The 19,132-nt window shown below is 41.4% G+C and overlaps 1 protein-coding gene and 1 long non-coding RNA gene across 2 annotated transcripts; one reads left to right on the top strand and one right to left on the bottom strand.

The window, feature by feature from the left end:
• Positions 1-1,146: 1,146 nt before the first annotated feature.
• On the bottom strand, positions 1,147-8,334 carry LOC126947864 (uncharacterized). Its single transcript, XR_007723229.1, has 3 exons — positions 8,224-8,334; positions 7,617-7,716; positions 1,147-1,262 (listed from the first exon to the last, which is right to left on the bottom strand). It is a non-coding gene; the product is annotated as an uncharacterized LOC126947864 (long non-coding RNA).
• A 2,853-nt stretch (positions 8,335-11,187) lies between these two features.
• On the top strand, positions 11,188-12,649 carry TRMT10C (tRNA methyltransferase 10C, mitochondrial RNase P subunit). Its single transcript, XM_050778953.1, has one exon. The coding sequence runs from the start codon at positions 11,188-11,190 to the stop codon at positions 12,442-12,444; it is 1,257 nt and encodes a 418-aa protein (XP_050634910.1). The 3' UTR covers positions 12,445-12,649.
• The last annotated feature ends 6,483 nt before the right edge of the window (positions 12,650-19,132 follow it).

Raw genomic sequence — 19,132 nt, 5'->3', positions numbered from 1 at the left:
ATATCAGAGCTCCTACCTGTCTTAAAAAACTTTATGATTTTAATATCAGAAATTCTATCTATAGGAACAATGGGTGTGCAAATGTGGTGCTATGTGCCTTTTGGTTACAAGGAAGTGAGTCAAACTGCAGCTTGATAAATGCTTAATTATAATTGTATTTCTGTCCATTATTCTTGCTAATCTTGTGACAACAACTTCATGAAGTGTGTGAGTGGGTGGGAGGAACACCTTCACAGAAGGAAATGTATGTTTTACTCTCAGGCAGATAGGAGAGGGCAGAGAGCTCATGTTATATCTGCTTTTTATTAATTGTCTTCAGCTCAAAATAATCCTTATACCAGAGAGACATTTTTTGGGATGGTATATTTTGATCTCCTATAGACTCTATAGACCACTCCTGCAGCCACTCAGATGCTGATGATGGGACTCAGGATACACCAACCCAAAATATGACCATAGGAGACCGGAACACATCACCCTAAAATACGCCTCTTTGACATATTGATTATTCTGAGCTAGTTATTCTGGGAAGCTGCAGACACAGAAGCAGCTATGAAAAGTTGTCCTTTTATCTCAATAAAGGAAATCTCCATTGATAAGGATGTCTCCCTCTCTGCACCAAGAAGACACTGATTATTAAATCACTAAACAGGTTTTTATTTTTTTGACATGGAGTCTCACTCTGTTGCCCAGGCTGAGTGCAGTGGCATGACCTCCACCTGCTAGGTTCAAGCAATTCTCCAGCCTAAGTCTCCTGAGTAGCTGGGACTACAGGCGTGCACCACCACACCTGGGTAATTTTTTCTTTTTTCTTTTGTTTTTGTATTTTTAGTGGAGATGGGGCTTTGCCATGTTGGCCAGGCTGGTCTCAAATTCCTGAGCTCAGGTGATCAGCCCACCTCATCCTCCCAAAGTGCTGGCATTACAAACATGAGCCACCAGTCCAGCCCTAAATCACTAGAGACTCCTAAACAATCAAGACAGGATCAACTGAAATCTACATAACAAACCTTATCTCTGTTTAAGGTAATTTTGCTGGCCATCTCAACTGAATCTGTCTCTGTCTCCACATCCTTATTTGTTGTTGTTGCTGCTGTTGTTGTTGTTTTCAGAAAATGATAATATTTAAGCCTGAAGTTGAAAAGATTTTTTTTTGTTAATTTTTATTTTTTAAGGTTTACTCTTTGGGAGGCCGAGATGGGCGGATCACGACGTCAGGAGATCGAGACCATCCTGGATAATCCGGTGAAACCCCGTCTCTACTAAAAAAAAAAAAAAAAAAAAAAAAAAAAAAAAAAAGATTTACTCATCTCTCTGGGTTATCTCCCATCTTGCATACAAGATGTATACATGTTACTAAACTTGTTTTTCTCTTGTTCAATCTGTCTTTTGTTACAGAGAGTCTCAGCTAAGAACTCATGAAGGGAAGATAGCAAGTCATATTTCTTCCCCTATACCAATATATTTAACAACTTTACACCACTCCCTTTCTATAAACTGAGTTATACCCAGACATCTTAGCCATTAGCAGCATTAGCAAAATAAAGAGCAAGATCACGTAACACAGATTGGTACCACTATAAATTCATGATCCCCAAACTAAACTAGACCATCAACACTGCCTGATATCATGGCTGTCTCACTAGTCAACCCATACTTCTTTCTTTACCATCTTAACCATTTTTTTAGTGTGCATTTCAGCAGTGTTAAGTATATTTACATTGTTGTGCAACAGATCTCCAGAACTTTTTCATCTTGCATATCTGAAACTCATTAAACAACTCCACCATTCCTGGTAACTGTCACGGGGTGGCAGGGACAACAATCTGGGCCAGTGGCTCTGGAGTAAAAGAATTTACCAAAAATGGTTGTAAAGAAAGGCAAATTTATGAAAGAAAGTAGGAAAAGCCAGGCACGGTGGCTCATGCCTGTAATCCCAGTACTTTGGGAGGCCAAGGCAGGCAGATCAAAAGGTCAAGAGATCGAGACCATCCTGGCAAACATGGTAAAACCTGTCTCTACTAAAAATACAAAAATTAGCTGGGCATGGTGACGCACGCCTGTAGCCCCAGCTACTTGTGAGGCTGAGGCAGGAGAATGGCCCGAACCCGGGAGGCAGAGATTGCAGTGAACTGAGATTGCACCACTGTACTCCAGCCTGGTGACAGAGTGAGACTCCATCTCAAAAAAAAAAAAAAAAAAAAAAATAGAAAGAAAAGAAAGAAAGACAAGACAAGACAAGACAAGACAAGACATTGCAATAAAGCAACTGGAAGCCTGCAAAAGAGGAGCTGACTGCAAAGAGACAAAGGTTAGCTGGAGATTTTATAGAATAGAACTTGGGCTGATTGATAATGCCAATGCACTGGGAGCATAAATTGCATTCTTTTGTCAGCTGAGATGTTTGATAAATTGAGGCGTTTGTTGGTAAGCAGTAAGTTTGTGAGTTACGTACATTATCTGAGTAGGAGGGCCATATGTCTTGGACAATATATCCTTGGGCATAAAGAAAAACAGACCCATAAAGAAAAACTGCTTCCTTTTTTGTTTATATGTCCTGAACCATGAAGAAAGGCATATTTATAGCTTATTTGTTTTATCTCTTTGCTTTCCCCTGGTCCCGCCAGCCTGACTCCTTTTCCCTAATTAGGACTCCACAGTAACAACCACTCTACTTTCTGTTTCTATATATTTGTTATATATTATTCTTTATAATAATAAACCTTCACCCCATCTTTAGTCTCCTCAGAGGTAGTCTGTCTACTTCTTTCACAGAGAATGCAAACTATATCAAATTATAGCCATCATGTCTATAAATTGTCCTCCATACCTACCTAACTTTCTTCCTTTCTTCTTGTTACAATGGAAGTGGTATTTCTTCCTCTTATACGAAACCAATCTCTCCATCTCTCCTCTAAATACCATCTCTGTTAATCTTCTCAGGAAGTCTACCCATCCTATTATCCTTTCTTTCTCTTATCCCTTTGCTGATGATTCTCTCAGCATTTAAAATGTCAGGCCTCTCCTAACATAACAGTAATAATAATGAAGAAAATTTTCCTGAACTCCACACCCAGGGACTAAGCATGCTGTCTTTTCTTCAGACAAATTTCATAGAAATGTTTAAACTTGCTGATTCTATTTTCTCATAATCTCCTCATTCCTTATTCACATTCATCTGGCTAAAGCCTCACAATTAAGGTCCCAGTGGCCCTTGTATTGCTAAATCTAGTAGATACTTTTCAGTCTGCATTGCATGATCTCTAGGCAATATTTGACCCTGTTACCCATCCACTTGTCTTTGAAAACACCCTTTCCTTGATTTCTATGTCATATTCTGGTTTTTTACCTCCCATCTCTTTAGCTGCTTATTTTCAGTTTCCTTTGTCCATTCCTGTTCTCTACCCAAGCCCTAGGTAATCTCTTCCTCCCATATGGTTTCACAGACTCTGTTAGTAACTCTCAAATCTCTATCTTTGGTGCATTCTTCTTTCTCCTAAACTCCAGACCCACACAGCCAACTGCCAAATATCCTAAAGGAGACATCATTTGGCTGTCTTGAAGACAGCTCAAAAGCCACATATCTAACACTATACTTACCATGTCTGCCCTTACCCCATATACTCCTTTTCACTGTCTGCCCAAGTACTCAAACCAAACTATTGACTTGTTCCTCTCTTTCTCTCCCAAATTGATCACCAAATTCTGTCATGTCCACCTCTTAAATGTATTTCAAATCTTCCCCCTTTTCTTTGCCTCTACTGCCACCACTCTTGTCCAAGCCACTAACATCACTTACCTGATCTATTTAGCATTCATTCATCAGCAAATAATTATTGAGTTTCCGATACTTGCCAAGCACTGCTGTAGACATTGAAGGTAAAGCAGAGAATCAGAGTTTCCTACTTAGTAAGTAACACCTAAATCTTTGAATCCATGCTTTGTCTTCCAACTCTTGAAAGAGACGTTGGTATAGAGAAATCGTTCTCTATTATATAATAAACAGTGCAGGCAAAATACATGGCAAATTACATTTGTACCAGTGTAGAAACGATAACATGTGGTGGAATAAGCTCTGGGGAACTGGAGAGTGGGTGCCTTGACTACAAAACAGCCTTTACTTAGGTGTAACCATTGTTTCCAAGAAGAAATATGAGCTAAGAGAGAGCATTCAGACCTTCTACTTTTTCAATTCTAGTGTTTATGTGACATTGCCTTATGGGTTTTTATGTATTTCCTTGCTTTTAAAAATTAGTCCTTTTTCTTTTCTTTTTTTATGTATTTTTTGTAGAGACAGGGTTTCACCACATTGGCCAGGCTGGTCTGGAACTCCTGAGCCGAAGCAATCTGCCTGCCTTGGCCTCCGAAAATGCTGATTATAGGCATGAGCCACTGCTCACGGCCTAAAATTTATTTTTTGTGTACCTTACATCCCATATTACAAGCCATTTTTCTATGCCAAAACATATATTTTGAAAATCACTGAGCTTTTTTTTAGAGGTAAGATGTCTGAACCCTGGAAATATTCTTAATCTAGAACAGGTCAGATCCCAGACATACTGAATAAATTATGTTCTGCTATATTTTTAGAAACACATCCAAAGATTTTTCACATAAAGAAACTTAGTAAATTTAACAGAATGAAATTTCCTTTACTTGACAAAGATCATATAGCAAAAATCTTCATAAAATATTAATGGAAAAACTTCAGATGTATCTCTTTAAAGAACAGGAACAAGAAAAAGATAACTCCTACCACTGCTATTTGTTATAACCACTAGAGGATATTTATTCTTGATTTTTTTCCATGTTTGGGTGTAAACTCATGATTATTTTGCTAGCCCTACCTCACCTTTCTAACATGATGGTAATCAGTCTCTTACAAAAGATCTCGTCTTTTAAAATCATTTGGAAAAGACTATGCCTACCTTCTTTTATTTTGGTAAAGTATATAATATAAACATTTCCATTTTAGTCATTTTCAAGTGTACAGTTCAATGGCATTAAATACATTCACGTTCTTGTACAACCATCACTACTATCCATCTCCAGAACTTTTTCATCATCCCATACTGAAAACCCATACCTATTATACAGTAACTGCCCATTCTTCCCTTTCCCCAGCCCCTGGTAAACACTATTCTACTTTCTGTCTTTATGATTTGACTATTATAGGTACTTCATATAGGTGGATTTATACAATATTTGTCCTTTAGTGCCTGGCTTATTTCACTTAGTGTATAATGCCTCCAAAGTTTATCCATGTTGTACCATGTATCAGAACTTCATTCCTTTTTATGACTGAATAATATTCCATTATATGTACATGCAACATGTTTCTATCTATTCATCTGTTCCTGGATATTTGGGTTGCTTCCACCTTTTGGTTATTATCAATAATGCTGCAATGACATTAGAGTACAAGTGTCTGTTTGTGTCTCTGCTTTCAATTCCTTTGGGTATATAGCTAGGAGTAGCTGCAGAATATGTTCATTCTGTGGTTTCTTGAGGAACTGTTAAACTGTTCTTCATAGCATCTGCTCCATTTTGTTGTTGTTGTTGTTTGAGACAGTCTCACTCTGTCACCAGGCTGGAGTGCAGTGGTGTGATCTCGGCTCACTGCAACCTCTGCCTCCCAGGTTCAAGCAATTCTCCTGCCTCAGCCTCCCGAGTAGCTGGGACTATAGGCACGCACCACCATGCTCAGTTAATATTTGTATTTTTAGTACAGATGGAGTTTCGCCGTGTTGGCCAGGATTGTCTCAATCTCCTGACCTCGTGATCCGCCCACCTCAGCCTCTGAAAGTGCTGAGATTACAGGCGTGAGCCACCACACTCAGCCGTATCTGCTCCATTTTACACTCTTACCAGCAATATACAAGGTTCCAATTTCTACACGTCTTTGCCAACATTTAACTTTTTTGGCTTTTTTTCTCTTTAGAGACAGGAAAAACACAGACTTGCTTTGTCACCCATGCAGTGCAGTGGTGCAGTCATAGCTCACTGCAGCCTCAAACTCCTGGGCTCAAGTGGTCCTCCTGCCTCAGCCTCCCAAGTATCTGGGACGACAGGCACACACCACTACACTTGGCTATTTTTTTATTTTTAGTAGAGATGGGGTCCTGCTATGTTGCCCAGGTTGATCTTGAACTCCTGGACTCAGTGATCCTCCCACCTCAGCCTCTCAAAACACTAGGATTACAGGCATGAGCCACCATGCCCAGCCTTATTGTGGTTTTTATTTGCATTTTCATAATAATGTTGAACATCTCTTTATGTGCTTACTGGGCATTTTTATATCTTCATTGGAGAAATGTCTACTCAAGTTCTTTGCTCACTTTCAATTGAGTTGTTTAGGTTTCTTTTGTTGTCGAGTTCTAGTTCTTTACATATTCTGGATTTTTTGTTGTCATTGTTTTGTTTTTTGAGATGGAATCTCACCCTGTCGTGCCCAGGCTGGCGTGCAGTGGCGTGATCTAGGCTCACTGCCACCTCTGCCTCCTGGGTTCAAGCGATTCTCCTGCCTCAGCCTCCCAAGTAGCTGGGTTTACAGGCGCTTGCCACCATGCCCAGCTAATTTTTTGTATTTTTAGTAGAGACGGGGTTTTACCATGTTGGACAGTCTGGTCTCAAACTCCTGACCTCAGGTGATCCGCCCACCTTGGCCTCCCAAAGTGCTGGGATTACAGGCGTGAGCCATCATGCACAGCCATATTCTGGATATTAATCCCTTAACAGATACATGATTTGCAACTATTTTCTCCCATTCTGTGGATTGCCTTTTTATTCTGTTGACAGTGTCCTTCTATGTACAAAAGTATTTCTTCTTTTTTTTTTTTTTTTCTCTTGAGACAGAGTCTCGCTCTGTTGCCAGGCTGGAGTGCAGTCACACAATCTCGGCTCACTGCAACCTCTGCCTCCCAGGTTCAAGCAATTCTCCTGCCTCAGCCTCCTGAGTAGCTGGAACTACAGGCACACACCATCATGTCCAGCTAATTTTTGCATTTTTAGTAGAGACGTCGTTTCACCACGTTGGCCGGGATGATCTCAATCTCTTGACGTCGTGATCTGCCTGTCTCGGCCTCCCAAAGTGCTGGGATTACAGACATGAGCCACCGCGCCCGGCCCAAAAGTATTTCAATTTTATGAAGCCCAATTTGTATATTTTTTCTTATGTTGCCTATGATTTTGGTGTCATACTTATGAAATCTACCAAATCCAATGTCATGAAGATTTTCCTCTATGTTTAATTCTGTTTTATAGTTTTCACTACACTATTTTATTTAAGTATTTGACTCATTTTGAGTTAGTTTTTATATATGGTGTTAGGTAAGGGTCCAACTTCACTCTTCTCATGTGTATATGCAGTTTTCCCAGCACAAACTGTCGAAAAGATTGACCTTTCCCCAGTAAATGGTCTTGTACCATATGTTTTTAAGATGACAGCTAAACTAAAATAATTGAAAACATAAAAACACTGTGCTAGCTAAACAAAATATGTGGAGGCTGGATTTTGACCCAAAGGCCACCAATTTATTTACAACAGTGTTTTAACTTCATTTCACATTAAATTTTCCAAATGAACTAGGAGGAGAGAGAAACTTACTGTGGCTTACCATGTTCCAAGCATAGTGACAGGTACTGGTGATAAACTGGTCAAAAAGATTAAGAGTTTAAAGTCCTAGCGTCAGGGAGTTTGAAGCTGAGTAAGAAGATCTGTGGGAAAAAACACACTTTATTTTAGTACTTGGTCAGCAAATGTTTATAAATACGGAGCCCAAGAGGAGAGTCAGTTGAGAACAGGATTAGGAACAGTTTTTGTTTGGCTTTTTGAGACGGAGTCTCACTCTGTTGCCCAGCGTGGAGTGCAGTGGCGTGATCTCGGCTCACCGCAACCTCCGCCTCCCGGGTTCAAGTGATTCTCCTGCCTCAGCCTCCTGAGTAGCTGGGACTACAGGCGCGCGACACTACACCTGGCTAATTTTTGTGTTTTTGGTAGAGACGGGATTTCACTATGTTGGCCAGGCTGGTCTCGAACTCCTGACCTCAAGTGATCCGCCCGCCTCAGCCTCCCAAACCGCTAGGATTACAGGCGTGAGCCACCTGGCCGGCCCAGAGACAGTTTTTAGGATAAATGGAGGAAAACACAACACAACACAACATAGGTACAAATCCATGACAACTAAGAGCGTAGTCTGCAAGTACCCAACTGCCTACAGACACCTGTCTCGTCTACGGCGCTTCTTTCAGCCGGGAAAGCGTTCTTTGCGTGCTGTGACATAAAAAAGCAGCGCCGGAAGGGAGAGGGCGGAACTTCCGCCTGAGCCCCAGCAACCGCTTTGGTCTATCGTGTGGAATGTTGGGTAAGCTGCGTGCTGGCTTCGGCGCGGGTCACTGGGCGTCCATACGGCGGAGTCCTTCGTCCTCTAGGGTCCCTGCACTTTGCGTCAGCTAGAACCACTATCTTTGCACTCCTGGTAAGCGAGTTTCTTCTTTCTCCTAATGTGTGTGTTGGGGGTGGGAGGACGCCGGAGACGTTCCGGGACGCACTTAGTGGAGCATATGCGCTCGGAAGGTCCAGAGGTAAGAGGAAGCCCAGTGAATAATAAACTGTAACTAGTACAGTACCTTAAACAAAATCAGTGGTTCCTGAAACGATGTCCTTGATTGCTTTTTGCAAGTGGGGTTTTCATTTCTGTGGTATTCTAAGTCTTTACCAGTTACAAGAATAAAACTTTTAAAACTCTTTCTGAAATCAATGTTTATTAGACTGGTGCCTGGGGACTCCAGCTTAAATATTTCGGGGATTTTAAAGTAAATTGTTTTCTCTTTAAAGGGAGGCTGAGCAGGGCGCGGTGGCTCACGCCTGTAATCCCAGCACATTGGGAGGCCGAGGCGGGCGGATCACGAGGTCAGGAGATCCGAGACCATCCTGGCTAACACAGTGAAACCCCGTCTCTACTAAAAATACAAAAGAATTAGTCGGGCGTGGTGGGCGCCTGTAGTGCCAGCTACTCGGGAAGCTGAGGCAGGAGAATGGCGTGAGCCCGGGAGGCGGAGCTGGCAGTGACCCAAGATGGCGCCACTGCACTCCGATACCCCTCAAAAAAAATAATAAAGGGAGGCTGAACTTTTTTTCTTTTTTTTAATGTAAGAAGCATCGAGCAAGGATATTAGGAAAATATTTGCGTGATTACTGTGAGCCAATATTTATTGACAATATTTATTGTCAAGCATTGGATTCAATGTTAACATTATAGACAAAGTCCTTGTCCTCATGGACACTAGTTAGTCCTTACCATCTAGAGAGGCAAATAGATAACCAGCCAATTACAGTACAGTGTTAGAAGTACTGTCATAGGGACAAGAGTGCTGTGAAAACTAATGGTGGAATACTAAAGTGTGAGGTGAAGAGTAGCTAGAGATGCTGATGCTGCTGACCTGGCCGCAATAGGCTTAGAAATATATGTTGGGAACAATACCAATGGATAGCAATATCCCTTGAAACAACACTGAAGGAGGACCAGATTGTGAAGCAAAGGTAGAGGGGTTATTTCGATTTGTTGCATTTGAGGTGTTTTTTGTTTGTTTGTTTGAGACAGTCTTACTCTGTCGCCCAGACCGGAGTGCAGTGGTACAATCTCGGCTCACTGCAACTTCCGCCCCCCCCCCCCCCACCTTTTCAAGCAATTCTTCTACTTCAGCCTCACGAGTGGCTGGGATTACAGGCGTGCACCACCACACCTGGCTAATTTTTGTAATTTTAGTAGAGATGGGGTTTCACCATGTTGGTCAGGCTGGTCTCAAACTCCTGGCTTCAAGCGATCCTCCCTCCTCGGCCTTCCAAAGTGCTGGGATTACAGGAGTAAGCCGCCGAACCCGGCCTGCATTTGAGGTGTCTTTCTGATGAATGGTCATTGAAGCCACAGAAGTAAGTCACATCGCACAAGGGAAATATATAGATTGAAAAAAAGAATAGGATAGAATGCAGAGTTATACCCACCTTTAAAGGAGGGGCATCTGGACCTCAGTGCACTGGTCAGAGAGCAGGAAACCTGTGCAGGGTCATTAAATGAAGCCAAGGGAAGAAGGAATTTTTCAAGTGTTTTATTTGCATTTTGTAAAAATTTGAATTCCCTTTATTTCTTTTCCTTCAAATTTGAGACTAGTTTTACATCTGTAAGCACTTTCAATATCTCAAGGACATCCAGGCCTTTAGGATACAATTGTGGAGCTTTTTATATATTTGTCCCAATCTTGGACATTTTCTTTGTTAAAAACATTTGCTGCAAAATAAAGCCTGAACTGGGGAAGAGTTTGTTGCTATTTTTTGATCAGTAGATCTCAGTATATTTCTGTAATGAGGGCATTGGTACAGCAGTTCCTGAGTGCTTTTTACCTGTTGCCATTCTCAGTTGCTTTCATGTCCTTTGTCTTTTTGTTGCTTTTGTGAAGGATCTTGTGTTTGGTTCTGTATCTGGGCTTAGTGTAGAATGTAGGAGAATGTAGCATCATGATGTCAGCTGCCTTGGTGATACACAAATTTGTTGCCCAGTAACATTATCTGGGCCCCTAGATAAAAATCTGAAAAGGAAAGTTATCCTTTTAGCTAAAGCAATAGTGAAATTCATTTCTAAAATAAAAACCCAACTTTTTTTTTTTTTTTTGAGACAGAGTCTCACTCTGTCACCCAGGCTGGAGTGCAGTGGCACAACCTTGGCTCACTGCAACCTCCACCTCCCGGGTTGAAGCAGTTCTCCTGCCTCAACCTCCCAAGAAGCTGGGATTACAGGTGTCTGCCACCATACCTGGCTAATTTTTGTGCTTTTGGTAGAGATGAGGTTTCTCACCATGTTGGCCAGGCTAGGCTTGAACTCCTGACGTCAGGTGATCCACCGACGTTGGCCTCCCAGAGTGCTGGGATTACAGGCATGAGCCACTGCACCCGGCCAAGAACCCAACTAAGTTTTAAACTTTTTGCTCAATGAGTGATCACAGGCTCTAGGCCACAGGAGTCTAGGAAAAAAAATTGGTACAAAGATTTGACTTTGTGTTTCAAAAATTGATTTTATTTTGGTATTTCAGATTTATACTTGCACAATTAGTTGTTAAGTTTTAAAAATCTTAATTTTTAGTTGCATTTTTCTTCTTTTACAGGAGTTTTCTTACATATCTGCTTTCCTCAAAATGAGTGTTTGTGTCAATTTCTTCAGACCCTTCACCAGGTTTTTGGTGCCATTTACCCTTCATAGGAAGAGAAATAATTTATATTCAACAATTTTGCCGAGGTACATATCTTCCAAAATACCAGCTGTTACTTCTCCTAATAATGAGAGTACACCCCCTTCTGAAGAGCTAGAATTGGATAAGTGGAAAACTACCATGAAATCTAGTGTGCAAGAAGAATGTGTTTCAACAGTCTCAAGCAGTAAGGATGAAGATCCTCTAGCTGCCACCAGAGAGTTCATTGAGATGTGGAGATTGCTTGGCAAAGAAGTACCAGAACACATCACTGAAGAAGAGCTCAAAACCATTATGGAATGTGTTTCTAAAACAGCAAAAAAAAAATATTTAAAATATTTATATGTGAAGGAAAAACACAAAAAAGCTAAGCAAATAAAAAAGGAAATGAAAGCAGCAGCAAGGGAAGAAGCAAAAAAAGTCAAGCTGCTGGAAACCACTGAGGAAGATAAACAGCAAAACTTTCTATTCTTACGACTTTGGGATAGGAATGTAAACATTGCAATGGGCTGGAAGGGTGCCCAGGCCATGCAGTTTGGACAACCTTTGGTTTTTGACATGGCTTACGAAAATTATATGAAACCAAAAGAATTGCAGTATACTATTTCCCAGCTTTTAGAAAGTGAAGGATGGAACAGAAGAAATGTTGATCCTTTCCATATTTATTTCTGCAATCTAAAAACAGATAGTGCTTATCACAGAGAGTTGGTTAAACGGTATGAAGAAAAATGGGACAAACTGCTTTTAACAGCAACAGAAAAGTCTCATGTAGATTTATTTCCAAAGGACAGTATTATCTATTTAACTGCAGATTCTCCCAATGTTATGACTACTTTCAGGCATGACAAAGTTTATATAATTGGGTCTTTTGTTGATAAGATGATGCAGCCAGGCACATCCCTAGCCAAGGCAAAACGGCTGAAGCTGGCAACTGAATGCCTTCCATTAGATAAATATTTACAATGGGATACTGGTAACAAAAATCTCACCTTAGATCAAATGATGCGTATTTTGTTATGTCTGAAAAACACTGGTAATTGGGAAGAGGCTCTGAAATTTGTTCCCCAGAGAAAACATACTGGTTTTCTGGAGATTTCTCAGCACTCTCAAAAGTTTATCAACAGATTGAAGAAGGCAAAGACTTTTAATTCATTTTCAAAAGGTTCTCTAAATGTGTGTGCACAGAAGAAGTGGCTCAAATGAGAACATTTCATGGCCTAAAAAGTAAATGGGTTGGAAATACAGTTCTGTTAATATATTTCTTCCCAAATAATTCATTTTTCTCTTCTAAAGGTAGTTTTTCCCAACTGACTGCAGGGTTGTGTCTTTTCCCAATTAAATATCTGCAGAACTTTGGGATTATACTTTGTTTACTGTAAAAAGATAATAAGTAAAAAGAATTGTCCAATATTGTTGAACAGAATCATCTTTAAATTATCCCAAATAAATAGTTGTACCATTGGTAGACTTTTTTATGGAGGTTCCTAGAGGGTGGTGCCCTGGGGAGGGCTTGGAAGCTCTGCACCCCTTCCCCCATACCTTTCCCTGTGCATCTCTTCATCTGTATGTTTTGTAATGTCTTTTATAGTAAACTAGTAAATGTGTTTGCTTCAATTCTATGAGCCACTCAAGCAGATTAATCGAGGAGTTGGTACTCCAACTTGAAGCCCGTCAGTCAGAAGTTCTGTAGGCCCAGATTTGCAACTTGTGCTGGGGTGGAAGGAGGGAGCAGTTTCGGGAACTGGGCCCTCAACCTGTGGGCTCTGACGCTATCTCCAGGTAGATAGTATCTGAATTGAATTACAGAACACGCGGCTGGTGTCCAGTGCAGAACTGATTGCTTGTGTGTTGATGAGAAATTCCCCCACATTTGGTCACAGAAGTCTTCTGTCTGTGTTGCTTGTTGAGGGAGAAAATAGGAAAAAGGACTTTGAGGTTGTGGGGGGTTTTCCATACAACTATGAAAAACGGGTTCACGGATAAAACTGATTTCTTGTCCTCTTATGGAAAAAGGGATTTATGCTTGGTGCACTGGCTCACTCCTGTAATCCCAGCACTCTGGGAGGCCATCGCAGGCTGATCACTTGAGCCCAGGAGTTTGATACCAGCATGGGCAACATGGTGAAACCCCATCTCTAAAAAAAAATACAAAAATTACCCAGGTGTGGTGGTGTATGCATGTAGTCCCTGCTACTTGGGAGGCTGAGGTGGGAGGATCTCTTGAGCCCGGGAGGTGGAGGTTGCAGTGAACCAACATTGCACCACTGTGCTATAGCCTGGGCAACAGTGAGACCCTGTCTCAGAAACTAAAAATAACATTTTTGAAAACATGGGAGATAGGAATGATATAGGCAACTATTCCTAATTTCTGAATTGGAAATTAGCATAAGCGTCCAATGCATTTCTTTTTTTTGTTTTTTGTTTTTTGTGATGGAGCCTCACCTTGTAACCCAGGCTGGAGTGCAGTGGTGTGATCATGGCTCGCTGCAGCCACAATCTCCTGGGCTCAAGTGAGCCTCCTGCCTCAGTTTCCCAAGTAGCTGGAATTTTAGAACCCTGAATGATGCCCTGTTGCAGGGTTGCATTTGCTAGAAAAGACGCCATTTCTTCATACAAAGACTGTCCGTCTTTAGGCCATGTGCTTAAAAGATTGCATCCACTAAGGAGGTATTCCTTTCCTAATTTGCCCAAAGACAGACAAGGTGACATCTCCACAGAATTCAAGTGAGAGTAAGCTATGAAGATATGAGGGAAGGGAATTCCAAGCAAAAGGAACAAGTGTAAAAGCCCTTGAGAGAGGGTTCAAGGTCCAACAAGGAGGTTGGTGCGCCTGAAGCAAAAGGAGCTGATCAGGTCAGAGGAGTAGCTAGATCTGTCAAGTAACGCATCTTAAGCCACCATAAGAACTTTGGTTTTTACCAGAAGATCAGATGGTCTTCAACTAAAAAGTGACATCTGACTTATGTTTTAATAGGAAAACTGAATATTAGCTCTGTGAAGGCAGGAAATTGTTTTTTTATTTTTATTTTTTATTCACTGTTACATCCCTAGAGCCTAGTGCTTAAACATTTGAATAGATGAATGTGACTCATTCTCCACCACCCACCCCCAAGGTTTTGTATATTCTACGTGAAAACGTTAACAGAAACTTTTTCCTCCAGCCCAGATATAAATCTGAAATGGGTGATTTTTTTCCTCCCCTTCCTTGGATGATTTCTTCCTCTTTCTCTGATTCTTGTCTTTTCTTGCCCACTTGCTACCACCACCCCATTTAGGGATCTTCATCTTGTCTTCATCTCCTCTCACCTGTCCCACCCCACCCCAAATTGGATTCAGTTTAAAATGATCGCTTTGGCTGCTATGTTGAGAATAGATTATAAGAGAGAGACCAGTTAGGAGGCTATTGCAGTAACAAAAGTGAGAGATAATAGGTAGGTAGTGAGACGCAGTCAGATCTGAATGTGTTTAGTCTGAAGGGGTAAAGCTGGCAGTAATAGATTGGATGGGAGAAAGATAAAATTTAGGTACGACTTCAAGATTGTTGACTAGAGAAACTGGAAGGACTTGTTACTATTTACTGAAATGCAGAAGCTTTGAGGGGGCAGGTAATCCAACGTTAACTTTGGGACATTTTACAGTTGCCTATTAGATGTCCAAGTGGAGATGTCAAGTGGTCAGTTGGATATATGAGCCTGGAGTTCAGGGACAAGGTCTGGCTGGAGATGTTAATAATGTAGTTAAATGCTCCAGACTAGTTGAGGCCATCTGGGGAGTCTGTGTGGATAAAGATATCTGATGTCTGACCCCTGAGGTACTCCAACATTTAGAGGTGTGGGAGATGAGAAGGAACCGGCAAATAAGACTGAGGTAGAGCAACCAATAAGAAACGAGAGAAAATGTCCTGGAGGCAAAATGAAAAAAAGTGTTTCATGCTGCAGATCAAGTAAGATGAAGTCAGAACTGACCACTGAATGTAGGAATGAGGACATTGCTGATTATCTTGACAACAGCAATTTCAATGGAGGGTTGAAAAGAAAGCCAATTGGAGTAGCGTTAAAAGAGAGTGGACAAAGCCAGGTGCAGTGGCTCAGGCCTGTAATCCCAGCACTTTGGGAGGCCGAGGCTGGCAGATCACCTGAGGTCGGGAATTCAAGACCACCCTGACGAACATGGAGAAACACCATCTCTACTAAAAATACGAAAAAAAAAAAAAAAAAAAAAAAAAAGCCAGGCATAGCAGTGCATGCCTGTAATCCCAGCTATTTGGGAGGCTAAGGCAGGAGAATCGCTTGAACCTGGGAGATAGAAGTTGCAGTGAGCTGAGATCATGCCATTACACTCCAGCCTGGGCAACAAGAGCGAAACTCTGTCTCAAAAAAATTTAAAAAAAAAAAAAAGGAGAAAAGTTTGAGCTAGTGAGCGTGGTGGTGTGTGCCTTTAGTCTCAGCTACTTGGCGGGCTGAGCCAGGAGGATCGTTTGAGCCTATGATGTGGAGGTTGCAGTGAGCCATGATCATGTCATTGCATTCCAGGTTGGGTAACAGAGCAAGACCCTGTCTCAAAAGATAAAATAAAGAATGGACAGATATAGGAGATGGAGTATGAACAATCTTTTCAAAGAGTTTCTATATGAAGGGAAATAGGAATGAGGAGCTAGAGGAAGATATGAGATCAAGAGAAGAGTCTTTTATTAAGATGGGAGACATAAAAGTATGTATGTATGATGTTGGGAATGCCTCAATAGTAGAAAGAAAAATCGGATGGAACAATAGTGATGTGTGTAAACAAGGACAGGCTCCACTTCATAAATTTTAGGGCCCTAGCCACTGAGTCAACTGAATCAGAAACTGGCAGTGGGGCCCAGCAATCTGTGTTTTAAAATGCCCTTCGGGCCGGGCGCGGTGGCTCAAGCCTGTAATCCCAGCACTTTGATGGGCGGATCACGAGGTCAGGAGATCGAGACCATCCTGGCTAACACGGTGAAACCCCGTCTCTACTAAGAAATACAAAAAATAGCCGGGCGAGGTGGCAGCGCCTGTAGTCCCAGCTACTCGGGAGGCTGAGGCAGGAGAATGGCGTGAACCCGGGAGGCGGAGCTTGCAGTGAGCTGAGATCCGGCCACTGCACTCCAGCCTGGGTGACAGAGCGAGACTCCGTCTCAAAAAAAAATAAATAAATAATAAAAAAATAAAATAAAATAAAATGCCCTTCGGGTGACTCTGATGTACACTGAAATTGAGAATAGTCTAAGGACATGTAGTAGAATTATAAGGCTACATTAAGAACCTACTTAATGGCTTACGTCTGTAATCCCAGAATTTTGGGAGGCTAAGGCAGGAGGATCACTTGAGCCCAGGAGTTCAAGGCTGCAGTGAGCTATGAGCCACTGTACTCTAACCTGGGCAACAGAATGAGATCCTGTCTCAAAAAAAAAAAAAAAAAAAAAAAAAGACCTATTTAAGGTTAGTGAAATCATGATTAGCCACTTTTCTTCTCCACTCTAATTTTTTTTTGGTAGCTCTTGGCCTGAATTTCAAGTTCAGCTCCACTTCTTCCCTTTTCCGTGCCTAAATTCCCTCTTCCATAAAAATGGGAGTAATAGTAGCACTTAAGTCATAGGGTTGTAATGATTTAATGTACTTAATTTCATGTAGAATACCTACAACAATGCTTGGTGTATAGTAAGCTTGAATAAATGTTAGATATTATAGTTGTCACCTCACAAATTACACATCTAAATTAACATAACAATTGCTCGTATTACCTTCCATGTCCAACTTTTTAAACCACTTAAATAGCTCATTAGAGGTTATAATCCATAGCTACTACTAAGCAAGCTCTCACCATGGCCAGGCAGCATATTATAGATTTTACGTTTATTATCTCACTTAATGCCTTCAGTAACCTTATATGAATTATTCCATTTGTATAGTTATAACATATTCCATAACATTTTTATCCAGTCCAAACTCACAGAATTAGCAAAAGGCAGAGTTAGAATTTAAGTCCAGTTTTTGTGTGGTACAAAACTAATGCTCTTTGCCTTGGACTACATTGCCTATTCATTGTCAGAAAACAATACCTCAAAATTCAGTGCTTTGACATGCTGAACTAGAGAAGCAGCCACAAGGTGTCTCTGATCTCCCCACCCAACCTCCTGCCTCTCAATCCTCTGCCTCCCCCAAAACACAGGATAAGACTGTTCTTTGAAGTTTCTTATCTACCTAGAAACCAGACCCATCAAAGAACACAATTGCTTTCTATCTCCTTCCTCCCTGAAATTTCATTAACCAGAAGAAATTAAAACATATCACAAAGCCAGACACAGTGGTGCACACATGTAGTCCCAGCTACTTGTGAGTCTCAGTTGGGAGGATTCTTGAGGCCAGGAGTTTGAGGCTGTAGTGTGCTATCATCATGCCTGTGAATAGCCACCACACTCCAGCCTGGGCAACACAGTGAGACCTGGTCTCATGAAAAAAACAACTCACATCACAGAGAAAGAGACTGAAAATTAACCACCACACTTAGAGCCCAAACTTTGCCTCAAACTACTGTTTTTTGTTTTTGAGACAGGGTCTCACCCTATCACCCCGGATGGAGTGCAGTGGCGAGATCTTGGCTCACTGCAATCTTGCCTCCTGGGCTCAAGTGATCCTTCCATCTCAGCCTCCCTAGTAGCTGGGATCATGGGAGTGAGTCACTCACCCCCGGCCTTCAAATTATTGTTGGTTCTCTAGTTTCACTTGGTTTACAAAGAGAATAATTTACAAGTGAATTTCTGCATTACTATCTCCTAAAATCATTTACTACTCCTCTAAAATTGCCTGTAGTCCCCCCACCTCTCTCTCCCCTGTGAAAAGTATTTAAGCTTCAACCATCTGACCCTTATTGAGTTTTCTTATTTTGTTGTATTGTTCCCCACGCTTATGCACATTAATTTGTTAGGCTTCTCTCGTTAACCTGTCTTTTGTTATAAGCATGTTGTCATGACTTTTGATGGGGAGGAAAGTGATCATCCCCTTTCCACCCCTTCATACTGCACTACCTTTTCATTTCCTAACCCGTTTGTAGGAGGCTACTGACGTTTGCATTAATTTCTTCAATAGATATTTATCCAGACTACTATAATCCAGGTGCTGGGGAAACAGTGGCGAACAAGACAGGCACACCTCATGAAACTCACGGAACTGAAAGGTGAATGGATTACTATCTTCATCCTTTTTTTGTTTTGTTTTTTTCCCTTACATACGTAGTCCTGCACATCCTTAACTTCTGCAGTGTGGTATATGGGAACTGGATCCGCTCCTATACAGGTTTGTGACTTCTCTGAGCTTTATCTTCTTCACTTAAAAATTACAAGAATCGGCCGGGCGCGGTGGCTAATGCCTGTAATCCCAGCACTTAGGGAGGCTGAGGTGGGCGGATCACAAAGTCAGGAGATTGAGATCAGCCTGGCCAACATAGTGAAACCCCTTCTCTACTAAAAATACAAACAGCCGGGTGTGGCGGCACGCACCTGTTGTCCCACCTACTCAGGAGGCTGAGGCAGGAGAATCGCTTGAACCCAGGAGGCGGAGGTTGCAGTGAGCCGAGACCATGCCATTGCACTCCAGCCTGGGTGACAGAGTGAGAGACTCCATCCCCCCACCAAAAAAAAAATTACAAGCATCTATAAATACATAATCTCAAATAAAAATCTTCGCGTATACCTCCATTTTTAAAATGCTCTCTTTTCACTGAGGAGGTGGAGGACAGTCTCAAGGATTACCTTGAAAAGATCACGAGGAAAATGAAACAAACATGAATTAAGTACCTGTAAGATAGTTTCCTGGTTACTTTTACATACATGATAATAAATGATGGCTCAGGGACTTCAACCTAGATCACA

Source organism: Macaca thibetana, chromosome 2, assembly GCF_024542745.1.
Source record: "Macaca thibetana thibetana isolate TM-01 chromosome 2, ASM2454274v1, whole genome shotgun sequence".
Lineage (NCBI taxonomy): Eukaryota > Metazoa > Chordata > Mammalia > Primates > Cercopithecidae > Macaca > Macaca thibetana.
Note: the sequence above shows the minus strand (reverse complement) of the source record. Positions and strands in the feature narration are given on the sequence as shown.

Bases quoted from the DNA above. Each gene is read 5' to 3' on its own strand.
- TRMT10C (XM_050778953.1), top strand. From the start codon at position 11,188: ATGAGTGTTTGTGTCAATTTCTTCAGACCCTTCACCAGGTTTTTGGTG.